General features: G+C 43.6%; 3 protein-coding genes across 3 annotated transcripts; 1 reads left to right on the top strand and 2 right to left on the bottom strand.

Annotated features, from left to right (window-relative positions):
- The first annotated feature begins 4766 nt into the window (after positions 1 to 4766).
- Positions 4767 to 5635, top strand: LOC128713905 (syntaxin-8). Its single transcript, XM_053808776.1, has 3 exons — positions 4767 to 4798; positions 4872 to 5404; positions 5475 to 5635. Exons 1-3 carry the CDS (start codon positions 4767 to 4769, stop codon positions 5633 to 5635), a joined length of 726 nt encoding a protein of 241 aa, XP_053664751.1.
- Positions 5636 to 6315: 680 nt separating this feature from the next.
- On the bottom strand, positions 6316 to 8009 carry LOC128711179 (cytochrome b-c1 complex subunit 2, mitochondrial). Its single transcript, XM_053806042.1, has 4 exons — positions 7965 to 8009; positions 7604 to 7746; positions 6472 to 7519; positions 6316 to 6402 (listed from the first exon to the last, which is right to left on the bottom strand). The coding sequence occupies exons 1-4, from the start codon at positions 8007 to 8009 to the stop codon at positions 6316 to 6318; spliced, it is 1323 nt and encodes a 440-aa protein (XP_053662017.1).
- Positions 8010 to 9525: 1516 nt separating this feature from the next.
- LOC128713610 (uncharacterized) lies at positions 9526 to 10479 on the bottom strand. Its single transcript, XM_053808470.1, has 2 exons — positions 10039 to 10479; positions 9526 to 9846 (listed from the first exon to the last, which is right to left on the bottom strand). Exons 1-2 carry the CDS (start codon positions 10477 to 10479, stop codon positions 9526 to 9528), a joined length of 762 nt encoding a protein of 253 aa, XP_053664445.1.
- Positions 10480 to 12664: the final 2185 nt, after the last annotated feature.

Raw genomic sequence — 12664 nt, forward strand, 5'->3', positions numbered from 1 at the left:
TTTCTTTTTGTGCCGCTCCAGTTGCAATGGTAATGGTAACTTCCCGCGTTAATCGCGTGAAGCAATGAAGCCCATCTCATTCTTCGTCAACTGAGAGGAAACTGCTTTACCGCCAGTTAAAGTTACGAAAATTGGATAACGCTGTCAACTGCAATAACCCTTTGCGTTGTATATGAAACGCTAGTATCTGGTTTATACTACAATATGGAATGCATCTCCAAATGCAATAAAACTATTGCTTTAAATTCTTCATTTGCTTTTACGAATCGTAAGCAATCCGTGGATACAACAGCCGTGTGCAATCCTACTACCGGTAAGTTGACTGAAAAATTCAATTTTTCCACTACAATGCGCCACCATAAAACGATGTCTGGTATTAAAACGTGCCGGGAAAATGCGACGAAGGTAACATGCCGTGAAAATGGTACCGTGATTCCACCATTGAATCCTACATTCCACGACCGATGCTATCCTAGTGATGGCATTTTACTTCAGCAACGCGACGTTCCCCGTTCAGTGGTGTTTCCCGTTTGCTGGAACAATGTTTCTAGCATCCAACAACATATATTTGTAGTGTAGCTAAAAACGCACCACATCTTAAACGATAATCACAATAGCAATCACAATAGCTTTAAATATTTCCACACATCAGCAATGGTCACTTTTATCGACGCGGTCTATTATTCTGATTTATAATCCGTTCCTTCCGTTTATATTGATATTATTGGCTTGTTTTTTACGATATCTGCAATTAAATAAGAGAAAAAAAACACAAAAATATGATTAGTATACATAATGGAGCACAAATTTAATAGAGTTATGTTTAGAAATATGATCTGCAAATAATCTATCGATCATTCGAAGATCAGTTTCAGAGCAGTGGCAAGTTTCATAATCAATAACCCTGTCATGATCTACAGTTTCTGGGCCATTTTCTCATCATTACATCCTAAGCGTTTCGGTAAAATAACGATGAAACACAACCCAAAACCACCCCTCACCGCACCAAATGCGCTCAACTCTGACGGTCAACATTTTGTAACGGTTAATGTTTTCGTCGTGGAGCTTGCGTTGGGAAATAGGAATGGGCATTCCATCAAGTCAGTCAACCGAAAATAACGATCTTGATTAGGGGAGGAAAACAAAGTCATTTACCAAATTTCGCCCTTCACTCCGGAAGGTGTTGCCAAAACTGATCCTCATCGATGCAGACAAGGTGCCGGAAGCTGCGCCACAAAATTTATGCTTCCCTTGCTTTGGTGCAAGTGGAAAAGTTAGAATATGCCCAGAAATGGTTTAATGATGATGTAGTTTTGTTTTATGTGCCTATATTTGACAACATAAAACTTTATTATGAAACAATTCAAACCCATCGTTGGAATACTTAGCATAAAACAGGTATTCAAGCTGCTGCTACTCCAAGTTGTGAAGTGTTTTTTTTTTAACACCGAAAGGCAAAGTACGGCCCCAACGTGGACGACGCTATGTTTTGTCGGTGACGCGTTCCTTCAGCGGCCTTCAAGCTAAATTACTGAAGTCCGGTTTCTGTGCGTATGCCTTTTGCACAACATTTATAATCCACTTCGTCTCGTGGCAAGACGTTTGCAACAACATTGAAAAAAAACAGTACCTCCACCCAAGCAAGGGGTTGAAAGAGCGCTGGCTGACAACAATTATAGTTGATTGTTATTTTCCGTTGATTCTCTACGGTGCTGCTGTACAGGCAAGGGTCAGTTACACTACTTTTCTTACCTCTCAAGTTATCCTGCTGGTCCTAAGTTGAGGGAAAATGGCACCAGCAAAAGCAAACTGTTCTCCTCTCCTTCTCTTTATAACAGTGATAGTACCATACAGCAGTATCCCTTCTTGTTTAAGCCCGGCTTTGTTAAGTATTACTCAGAAAAGTGATGTACAATTTGCAACTAACAGTTCTTAATATCAAACTGCATGTAATGTTAGCTTAAGAACAGTTATTTTCCTTCATTACCTACACGAGATGAGGTGAGAGTACTTTGCAAACAGCAAGCAAACGATAACACTACAAACTGAACAAGGGCCAAAGATATTCAACAGATTAGTTGGCTAAAGCCAAGCCAGAGGAACACTAAACAATTCCTCAATTAAGCCATATTGGTCGGTCAAAATACCTCCGCTTATCGAGCCGACACTACACGCACTGCTGATAAGATAACGCGTGAAACAACACCTACACACCCGGTCGATATGCTTATCAGCACGTTAACAACCACGAAATTACAACAGATGACCAATGGAAACGTGATTCACAAGCGGGAATGCTGAGTTGGCTCTTGAAGTACGCCATGTTTTTCTTCGACACAGTTGCATTTCAGTGCCAACTTGATTCCGTTTAGTTTGTTGTCGAGTAGGTGTACGGTGTATCGTCGCAATTTGACCAACAACTACCATATGCCACGTATAGGTATCGGCGCAATACGAACTTTTGTGCTTGGATTTTTTTTTGTCGCCACTATAGAAAAGCGCGCACCTTCGCGACTGTCGTAGGGGTGGAGACGATTATTGGCCCGAACATCCGTCCGAGTTGGTAGAAGTGAATGGCCAACCTGAGTGGTAACGCGTGAGACAGATACACAGTACTACTGGATGGAATAGAGCGTTGCTTGTTACAAGCTAGCAGAAGTAGGCCGGTGTGTCGTCGCTACAGACACACATTTTCTCACACTCTCTAGCCTAAGCCTATTACCGATTGTTGGACGTATTCGCGAAGGAAAACGCGCGCACGGTTGAATAGCCGATCTTGGTTGGCTCTGTTTTACATGTGGGTAGAAGGAAAACATTCACCCACTGAAGAAGCATTGGCTGCTTTCAAAAAGCACACACCTCGGGAGGGACAGGTCCATCATGTCATAGAAAGTATAATCATAATTCTACACACCTACGCACACATACAGTAACGGTAACGCACCGATTTGCCTGTGTGAAGAATGCTAACATATGGTCGTTAGCAAACCGATCCGTATGTTTGCCAGGAGTATGGTTGCCATTCCTATTGACACATCGGTTCTGTCTGTAATCTCAATTCTATCACCAGCTGACTACTTTTGCACTCTTCGGAATCGAGGTTATTTTGGAATGAAACTAAAATTTCACCCCCACCGTGGGCAGATGACGTAAGTGTGCTCCCTTCCCTTCACGCACACGCTGGAACTTTAGTATCCTTGCAATCGCCAATAAATGCTTCATAAAAAACGTTATCCAGAAAGGACAGAATTTTCATGAAAAATGCACAATACAAGCTTTAAACCACGATTACAACTGACGATGCGTAGTGATTTGAGTGAAGTACTTACCACGCTTTTAAAAAAGTTCCATACAGTACGAGTGGCGTTCTCGCACGGATCGAAACTGTTTGAATGTCAGCTGAAAACAGCCTCGGGGTGCATTGTGATGGAATTTTCTTTGTACACAGCGTCACAGCATCTAACAACGTCCTCTGTGCAGCCTAGCCTGCTGTGTTGTGCGCTGTGTAGCAGCATGAAGCGTTGTTTTTTTCTCCCTCTTCCAGGGTCGCGTCAAATTTACGTAGTAGGCGCAAACCGAGTGGAAATATGGTTCAGAAAATTAAGCCATGTTGATGTTGCCAATTTCCCACACACACTCACACAAACGCACAAACCACCCTTCCATCACTTTGTGCTCCTGGATGCTCCATAAGTTTTTCACTTCCGTATGGAACGAAACTGGTGCTTTTGTTGTTTGAACTTTAGCGAACCACCACTACTCTAGCAACGAATGCCACAGAACACACGCATACTGCTGTGCTGCCAACGTCAACGCAGCAGCCATTGGGAATGATTTCAAGGAACTTTTGAGCGGGGGGCTGTTTTGGGGATACCAGGGGTTTGTTCTTTTATTCTACGTTCAGATTAATGCGCTTCCAAACTCAACCACCTAAGGAAAAACAGCACACACAGACACATTGCCTCATCCCACACACTATTAATGATCTTAACCAAAATAAATAACACCTTTTCTATGAAAAAAAACACTCAACACTACACGATTGGCCCAGCACATTCACTATGACGGGGCAACCAATTCTGCAGCATTGATGTTATTGGTGTCTGGCAAAACACTGTTAATGATTAACGCTTTTCATCTCATCACAGCACAGAAGACACACGCAATTGCTGAATTTCGATGCACTTTGAAACTAACCTTTTTCGAGACGTACGCAGCGATACAATATTGTGCAAACTTCTGTGCGACTCACTCACATAAAATGGAAACATTAATTGGAACTGCAAAGCCACCTTCTCACGTTCGTTCGGAGAAAAATGTTGTGGGAACAACAACTGTCAAAATGGATTAAGGCTCACTTCAACCTTACGCAAGGAAATTTTGCAACTGCTTTGGTAATTGCTCATTTGGACCAGAAAAGCAGGGCATTTTTAATTAAATAGTAGCAAAAACTCTATTGCTTTGCTTGTGTGCTAATTTAACCCAGAAAAAAGGCTGGAACTTTTAATTTTGAATATATTTGAGGCCAGTAGAATCGGCGAAAAATTCAGCATTTTGACAGTTGGAACACAATCGACTGGAATTGTTACATGGGTAAAATCGAGCTCCACGTGACAGTCGAGCGGGTGCTAGATCGTTTTCTTGTATGTTTTTGTTTCTGCCTCTCGATCGTCTTATCAAAATAATTAAATTACTCATCATTTTCATGCTGTGCGTAGTGCTACCCTGCTGACCACACTTGTCGTATTCGGCTTTGGTGCTTCAACATGGCTTTAATCAACATCGACGGGGATCCCTGGTGAGGAACGAAATTCCGCTATAGATTCTCTTTATTCTATGTTTTGTTCTTTCATTGCCACCTCCCTATCAAGGCTGACTGAACTGGATGCGTGCGAGAACCTGAGCAACGATATTCAGTCCCAGCTAGCGGCACGCAACAGAGAAAATCAGCTATCCCGCGAATATGGCGTGCTGTCCGGTACGGTGCGTGTGCGGCTGAAGCAACTCGGCAGTGAGCTGGATCAGTTAACCCGAAAGCTTGGGCTCATCTCGAACACACTCACGTCTGGGGAAGCCGAACGGAGGCAGCGCAAAATAGAAGCCCTACAGTCGAAGCTGATTCAATTACAGCGTCAATTCACATACGTCGAACCGTCGGTCGCTCGGTCGGCACTGTTTGAAACGGGTAGCAGCAACCGTTCCCGTGGAGCTTTTGCCGATGATGACGATGATGATGAGCCAGCACTGATACCATCACAAAGCAACTATACTGTGGCTGATCTACGCTCCCAGCAGACAAGGATTCTGGAAGACCAAAATGAAGGCCTCGAAGCTCTTTCCCAAGTGATCGCACGACAAAAGGAGCTAGCAACGAGAATAGGCGGAGAGGTCGATCGTCATAATGGTAATTGCGCGGTGATTAATGTCCAACCACCAGAACGTTACAGAACATGACTTTCCTTGGGTCGTTTCAGATATTTTGGATGATTTGGCTCAAACAATGGAAACGACCGATGGTCGAATAAACCGTGAAACGCACCAAATCGGAACAATCACCACGCAAGATTCTACCTGGGGCTATTGGATCGTTATAGGTCTGCTTTTCGTTGCAATTGTTTTAACCGGTATTTTCTGAGGCGTATGAGGCTCTTTGTGTACACATTTATATAACCGCAACTGCAGTTGTTATAACTCTTATCTGGCGTTTATCTCTGCCCCAGTCAATCCATGCAACAAAGTGTAATCTGTAATGGCAAGGCATGAGTATAACTATTGATTACACTCCATATCGCAATGTATTTTAACTATTATTGTACTATACGTGAATAAAAAAGAAACATATTTACACGAAACGGCATTCGGAGATTCTTTGAAACAACAGGGAAAAATTGACGTTTATCCTATTTATTGAATACATTGTTTTTGCACCACGAGTGGGGTTAGCTTTCCTTCCATAGCCCAGTAAAACACATCCAATACATCGATGAAGAATCAATCTATTCCTTGGTTTTATATGGTTATGACGATACCACTAGCCAATACCGACCCCAGGAGGTCGCATATCCAATTAATTTCAATTTCGTTCTGTTGCGGGCGTCTCGTCTGTATGGTTTTGTCGTCGGATAGTTTTTAAGTTTGAATTATACTACAGCTTCTGCTATGCATAGTGCGTTTCTGTTTCTCTCTGCCTGCGATGGTTGCGGCGGACAAATACGACTTCGGAGGCGTTGTCCCACAGGATGAAGAAACAATAACAGTAACATTGTCCAGAATATTTCCCTTCCTCTCTCGGCCGTGCTACTTCTATTTCGGGAATTAATGCAACTCACAAAGATGCGGCACGTGGGACAGATTGCCAACGGCACCGATGGCCAATTTGCTGGAAGCAACCTTCCTGGCGGCCTGAAAATGGTATAAACAATGCATGTATCAACTTGATATAACACAACATTAGAATTTAATAACACTTACAGCTTGAACATCACTGGTGGTGACGGCACTGACGGCAGCAATCAGGTCATTCTTCTTGTACACATGCCCTAAGACGACGGACTCTTCGCCCAGCTGGTGGTGCAGGGAGCTTTGGTTCTCAGCAACATCAGCCACGGCCATAACAGCCAATGCCTTACCACGGGCCACACAAGCATCGGTAACTGAGAGCGATTTAAGGGCCTTTACACCGTCCTCCACCGCCTTACCCGCATCCTTCGCATTTCCAGACACGACGAATCCGAACATTCCATTATCGGAGTATCCGTTGAACAGAGCACTGCAGTTAACACCACCGAGAGCCTTCGTGAGGGCACCATTGTTAGCACCACGCTTGGTTACCGGGCCCACACCCGCAGCGAAGTGCAACACCCAGAAGGCAGCAGCTTCGTTCAATGCCGTTTTCCAACCAACAGCTTGAGCGCCCACGGCTACGGCAGCGCGGGAACCGGCTCCTTCGCGACGCACTTCACCGGTGTTGAAGGTGGACTTATTCTCACCACCGGCCCCGGACTCAAGTGCAAGACTCTGTGCGAAGCCAACCAGCAGTTGGTGATCAACGCCGACACCGGCAACGGCCGCCCGGTTTGTGGTGCAGTTGGTCGCAAAGTAGTGCTGCATCGTTTCCGACGAATGTTTGCCGACCAAATAGTCTGGACAGAAGACGGAATTGCCAAGTCCGTCACGGAAGGCGGCCTTGTGCAGCAATTCGACGGCCTGGACTTCGGCCGGCAAACGAGCCAGCTCGTTGCGGATGGTGGGTACCAGTTCGGCCAGCTCCCAGGGCTTGAACACCTGTCCGGTGGCAGTAGCCTCCAGATACTTCAAACCCACCTCCAGCTGATCTTTCGTCACGGCAACACTGTACGATACCACCTCACGGTCGGCCAACGACGTCAGGGAACCGCCAGCCTGCTGAATGTTGCGCGTAATACCGAACGCGGTGGCCGACTTGGTTGAGAGACCTCCGGCAGCACGCAGCACGTGTGCTGCACCTAGACTGTCTGCAGTTTCGTTGCGCGATCCGGCACTACAACGTCGGTCAAAGCAAAACATTCGTCAATCAATGCATGGCCATGAAGCATAGCATACAGTTACAGCGTATTGTACCTACCGGAAAGCGATAGAAATCCGGGACACAGGAGCATTCGGTTCCGCCGATGAAACGACCAGCTTGTTAGGAAGGGTGGTCGTCTGCACTTCGCCCGATCCACGGCTAGCAGCGGCAGCCTGGGCATGAGCGGCATAGCCACGGGCCTAGAAAAAAAATACACACATTTCTCTCAATCGATCTGAACACTTCAATCAGTGCAAATAATAGTCCATCTCGTGCAGTAAACTGTTCATCCGAATAGAAGGGCTCAAAGATTATTTCATCACGGAGAACAATTTACGTAACGAGATTTGACACTTCGCCCGCCAGCAAGGAAACACACGAAGGTGTGCAAAATTGCGGAATAGCAAACCATTCTTACCGCTGCCGCACGAAGCATCGGGGTTTTCGATGTAACGGATGCCATTTTTTCTAGCCCGTCTAGTTTTACTGGCTGGAAGGTGGTAGTTGGTCGGACTGCTTAACTGCGGCCACAGAAAGGATCTCCGTATCTTTTGTTGGTGCTCTCGGTCGGTCGCTATCAACTTTTTTTTCTTTCCAATCGGTGAGAAAAATTGTCCGAAACGTCAGAAACGTCACACGTCTGATTGACAGTTGATACCAAGATAACTAGATGACACCGAAACATATTGCCCATCTGAAGAGAAATGCAGTAGCGCAAACTTGATGATGTACGTACAAACATTTTTGCAAATTATGCACATTTCTTTACTTCTACAAAACTTTTCTACTCATAACAGCAATCGTGATGAATGAAGCTGGAAACAGAAAAATCTCACTACTCACATACGGCTCCAACACATGAACCTTGCACAAAACTGATGGAACGAAGTCGTGTTCGAGAGGAAGATATTCAGAAGCATTTTTAGTCCTGTATGTGTAGAAGGACAATAGAGGAGGCGCTGCTGCATGAATGTAAAAGGACAATGCATAATTTGCAATGCTGCATGGACATCATCAACTCATTGTCGTACAGCGAATTAGATCTGCTACGATCCGGTGAGCTGATCATATCAGTCTCCGAACAACCTAGCCCGTGAAGTCTCTTTAGGCCACATGGACAGAGGAAGTTTGGTAGGCCTAAAATTGAGACTTGGTGATGGGGTTGATATGTCCGCCGCTGGGATAATAGATTGGCAGACGACAGCGTTCAACCGTGAGCGGACTCCTGCAGCAGGCTGTAGATCGCGAAGCTGTTGTAGTGCCGAATAAATAACTAAGTACTATCCACTTACTTTTACTACAGTAAATACAAAGATATTCCGATATGTATGAAAAGCGCAAAAGGCAAATTTTTATATTTAGAAAAATTTCAATCTGTAATCAAAGGTCGTAAAATGTTAGAAGTTTCATAAGAGAAAATATATGTTTTAACTAACGTCTGATCTTTCCGCTATTCTCGTGAACATTACATGTCGTTTATAAACTTAATGTTATTGTCGCCATTAATGAACGTATTCATTTATAGTTTGTAGTTTCACGATAGTAGTTGATAAAATATAGATATCAAAGAAACGTAACTCCTCTGCTAAACAAAATGATAAGAAAAATAATTTTCACGATCACAATTCCTCAAAAATTGTACACGATTGGCTCGATTTGTTGAAAACACCGGCAATGCCAGCTCACATGATGTTTTACGTTATTCGTACGATCACACGAATTGTGTCTCGTTGAGATTCCTTCCTACTGTACTTCATTCGAACGCAAAGATATTCACTTTGCACATAATCTCATCTCCTAGATAAATACTAGCTCTTTTCGATGGCTTACATTACGATCAGCCAAAGTTTCTCGATCGCTTACTCTAAGCAAACTTTTTGCCTAACTTAAGATGCTGAAGCTCACAGAGCTTATAGCAATTCGTAAAGAAGTAACAAAACATGTTTATCCTGCATTGCCTCAGCTAAAAACTTCTTCTCCTAAAAACGTAGCCTTGATCGTCTTTTGATTTGAACGGAGGGTTTGCTTCGGTTATCGACGCCATTGGTGTTTACAGTAACTGCAGGTCTACGGCGTCGTTCTTGTTGCCATCTTTGCTCCATTACCAAGCAATCTTCCGGCGTGATGATCGGTTTCAGGGGACAATATTTGGCAGTGTGTGCATTCTTCCCAGTAGCATTGCAACGTGAGCAGACGAACTTTTGCAACACAGGACACGTTACATTGCCCCAATCGTCCTTGCAGTTGTGGCTTTCGTAAACTTCTCTGTCGGCACCATTGTTCAGACAGAAAACGCAGTGCTGCATCAGGGTGAGAGAGAGAGACAACAATATGAAACAACAATGTAAAACAGTGCATTTGTTGGTACATCGGACATTACTGCAAGGTACGATACTAACACATTATGACGCACACTACACAAAACAACCGGTGGAAAACAGATGCACAGAGGACAATGCTTTATCGATGAAAGCCTACGAATTATGGCCTACCTCTAGACAGGACACATTTTTATTTCTGTTTTTGCGTAGTTTGCATCTTTGTTTTAACTGATTGGTAATGTCCTGTAGAGCGCCGCATTCTGAACTTTCATTAGCCGATACGTCCGATTTGGTTGGTTCATCCTCGGTATCCGCTTCCAACTGATTGTTCCAAACTGCGCTCATAGGCTGGCTGCGCTTCTGATCGCGTTGATCAGCCTCGTAAAGTTCGGAACTAGTACCGTTCGTATCAAATTCTTTCCAAATGTCCTCAACTGCCTTTTTCATGTCCATTTTTTTCGCATCAGCGATGAGTGTAGGAAAGTCGAGTTTATAGCCCGACCCACCCGTCATTATTTGCGTAAAGTCAGGATACTTTTGTAAAAACTCAACCAGACTTTCAAGGGCGAACGTACAAGCACCCTGTGCTGTTGTACATCGACTATCGGCCATTTTGTGTGTGTACAGGAGTTTCGCCTCGATGTGAACTCACAAAAAGGTACGCTGTGTTACGCGTAGTTTTAGCAAGAATAATTGAACCAATGGCGATTTTACAAATAAAAACGATAAAATACAGCTAATAGGAGGTTGTTGGTCAACAATGACAATCACGAAACATGTTAAAATATGCCCACTGCCTCCAGGAAACGCACTTTACAACATCACAACGCACGTACATCTTTAGTATAGCACGAGTTTTCGCAAACGCATAAACCCTTGGCGCATGTATGCGTGCGTGTAGAAACGAAGTAGGCCAGCACCCAGGGCACATTTCATTTCCTTAGGATGTGCGAAGATGTACGATCGTAAATAAGTAGCATCACCAACGGGGTTATTACGGAGTAATTGACCTGACCGATTCTGCGAAACGATTTTGTCGTCTATCTTCCAAATCGAGTTTAACTTCTTTTTACCATTTTACTAAAATCTATGATAGCTGTTATATTTTCCCTCACGTATCTTCAGAAAATTTAATTACCATCTGGTACGCATTGAAGAAACATTAAAAAAAATATAAATTTTTTAAGAATTTTTTTTTAAATTTTTGATATTTAAATGCAGTTTCTTTCCACGTGCTTTCCACTGTGCAAAGATTTCGTTAAAAAAGGTATACCTGCTGTTGACATCTGTTTGACGTTTTCGTTAAGGGATGATGTTTTCCAATTCGCTCTTTCCGAGAACAGCAAAGAAACATCAGCACATAAAGCCATTCGTAGTCGTACGAGTTTTTCCAAGGGTTCCATAAAGTAAAGGTGACTGATGTGTGAACCGCTCTGTAAATTAATTCATTAGTTGAATCTTTAAACCCTTTCATTCTAGTTGTTTGTTTGTTTAAGACTCGTTCTCGTTGTTACACCGTACTTTCTATACGCGAAAGCGAATAGAAAAGGTAAAGAATGTTCGGTGATATACTAGCTGATTGGTGTGCTTTATTGGAGTAATTGCGTGGTGTTCGTTCGTAAAAAGTGCGAGATATAAACCGTATGCCGGGAAAAATTGACCTGCCATAAGCTATCGCGTTCGTGTGGGTGGGGCTAATGCATATTCTACGAGTACACCACAGGCGGTAGAAGTATTTCATTGCATTGAAATGTAAATCATTACCAGGAAAATATCTATTGTGCAAAGTATCTTTCAGACGCCGTTGTGTGTTGTGTCCAAGAGCTGTGCTTTATCGTGGGTGTGCGTGTGCGCGCTGGCGCGCATATAGGCGATGGATAGTGTTTTTGTTGTGACTACATTTCCATGTTTGATGTACCGCGTAGTTCCGCGGCTAGTTGGCTACCACGAATAGGCCAGAGTGAATCATCACAACATCGGGAGTTTCAATTGTACAACAGCATCATCATCATCGTCATCTTTGTCTGCTCTGTCAAAGTTGCTCGCATTCAGTTGACAGTTCGTATTTCGCATTTTTTTTGGCGTGACAAAATTAGAATAAATTAAAAACTTTGTCTTTAAGTTCATTAGCAGTGTTTGCGGACGATTTGTGCTTAGAAGCAAGCAAACAGCGTTGTTGTTCGATGTCGCACTATCTAAACTACCCTATTGCATATGTATTTGCCTGGAACAACCAAGAGCTATTTTTGTTTAATTTGCGCAGTTTTATCGCATTTAATATACGCAAAACTTTGTGGCGTTAATCATATATCACATCATCAAAGCAATCCAATTATGATGCATTGAAGGATGTGTCACTATAGCTACGAAGACTACCGGCGATATCAGCGCTAAAGTACGATTTATGCTTGTGCTTTGTGTTTTCTACCATTGCGGAATAAATAACATGTTTTCCCTTCATATAATACTTTTTTTTCTCTCTCTCTCTCTGTGTATGTGTACGTAAATGACGGTGTGTGTTAATGCATCATATTGATCGTTTGTTGGTGCCGTTGCAGGTGACCGGAACCGAGTGAAAACTGTGCTGCTGCTTTGCTTGGTGTTCGAGCCACGAAGCGCTTAGATAGTTCGCACTTATCGATTTGTCCGGAGTCGAACCGGAAAGAACCCGGCTAAAGAGCAGCAAGGAAAAGGAAAAACCTTCTCCCACCTCCTACGTGTGTGCGTGTGTGTTAGTGTGTGCGCAAGTTGCAAGTGTGCCCTTGCTGCTTTTCCTGGCAAAGGAAAGGCGACGTGT

This window comes from Anopheles marshallii, chromosome 3, assembly GCF_943734725.1.
Source record: "Anopheles marshallii chromosome 3, idAnoMarsDA_429_01, whole genome shotgun sequence".
Taxonomy (NCBI): domain Eukaryota; kingdom Metazoa; phylum Arthropoda; class Insecta; order Diptera; family Culicidae; genus Anopheles; species Anopheles marshallii.

Bases quoted from the DNA above. Each gene is read 5' to 3' on its own strand.
- LOC128713905 (XM_053808776.1), top strand. From the start codon at position 4,767: ATGGCTTTAATCAACATCGACGGGGATCCCTG. The intron at 4,799-4,871 runs GTGAGGAACGAA...CTCCCTATCAAG, and splicing joins AACATCGACGGGGATCCCTG to GCTGACTGAACTGGATGCGT. The intron at 5,405-5,474 runs GTAATTGCGCGG...GGGTCGTTTCAG, and splicing joins AGAGGTCGATCGTCATAATG to ATATTTTGGATGATTTGGCT.
- LOC128713610 (XM_053808470.1), bottom strand. From the start codon at position 10,479: ATGGCCGATAGTCGATGTACAACAGCACAGGGTGCTTGTACGTTCGCC. The intron at 9,847-10,038 runs GTAGGCCATAAT...ACCCTGATGCAG, and splicing joins AAAATGTGTCCTGTCTAGAG to CACTGCGTTTTCTGTCTGAA.
- LOC128711179 (XM_053806042.1), bottom strand. From the start codon at position 8,009: ATGGCATCCGTTACATCGAAAACCCCGATGCTTCGTGCGGCAGCG. The intron at 7,520-7,603 runs GTAGGTACAATA...CCGACGTTGTAG, and splicing joins CGGATTTCTATCGCTTTCCG to TGCCGGATCGCGCAACGAAA. The intron at 6,403-6,471 runs GTAAGTGTTATT...TACCATTTTCAG, and splicing joins CCACCAGTGATGTTCAAGCT to GCCGCCAGGAAGGTTGCTTC.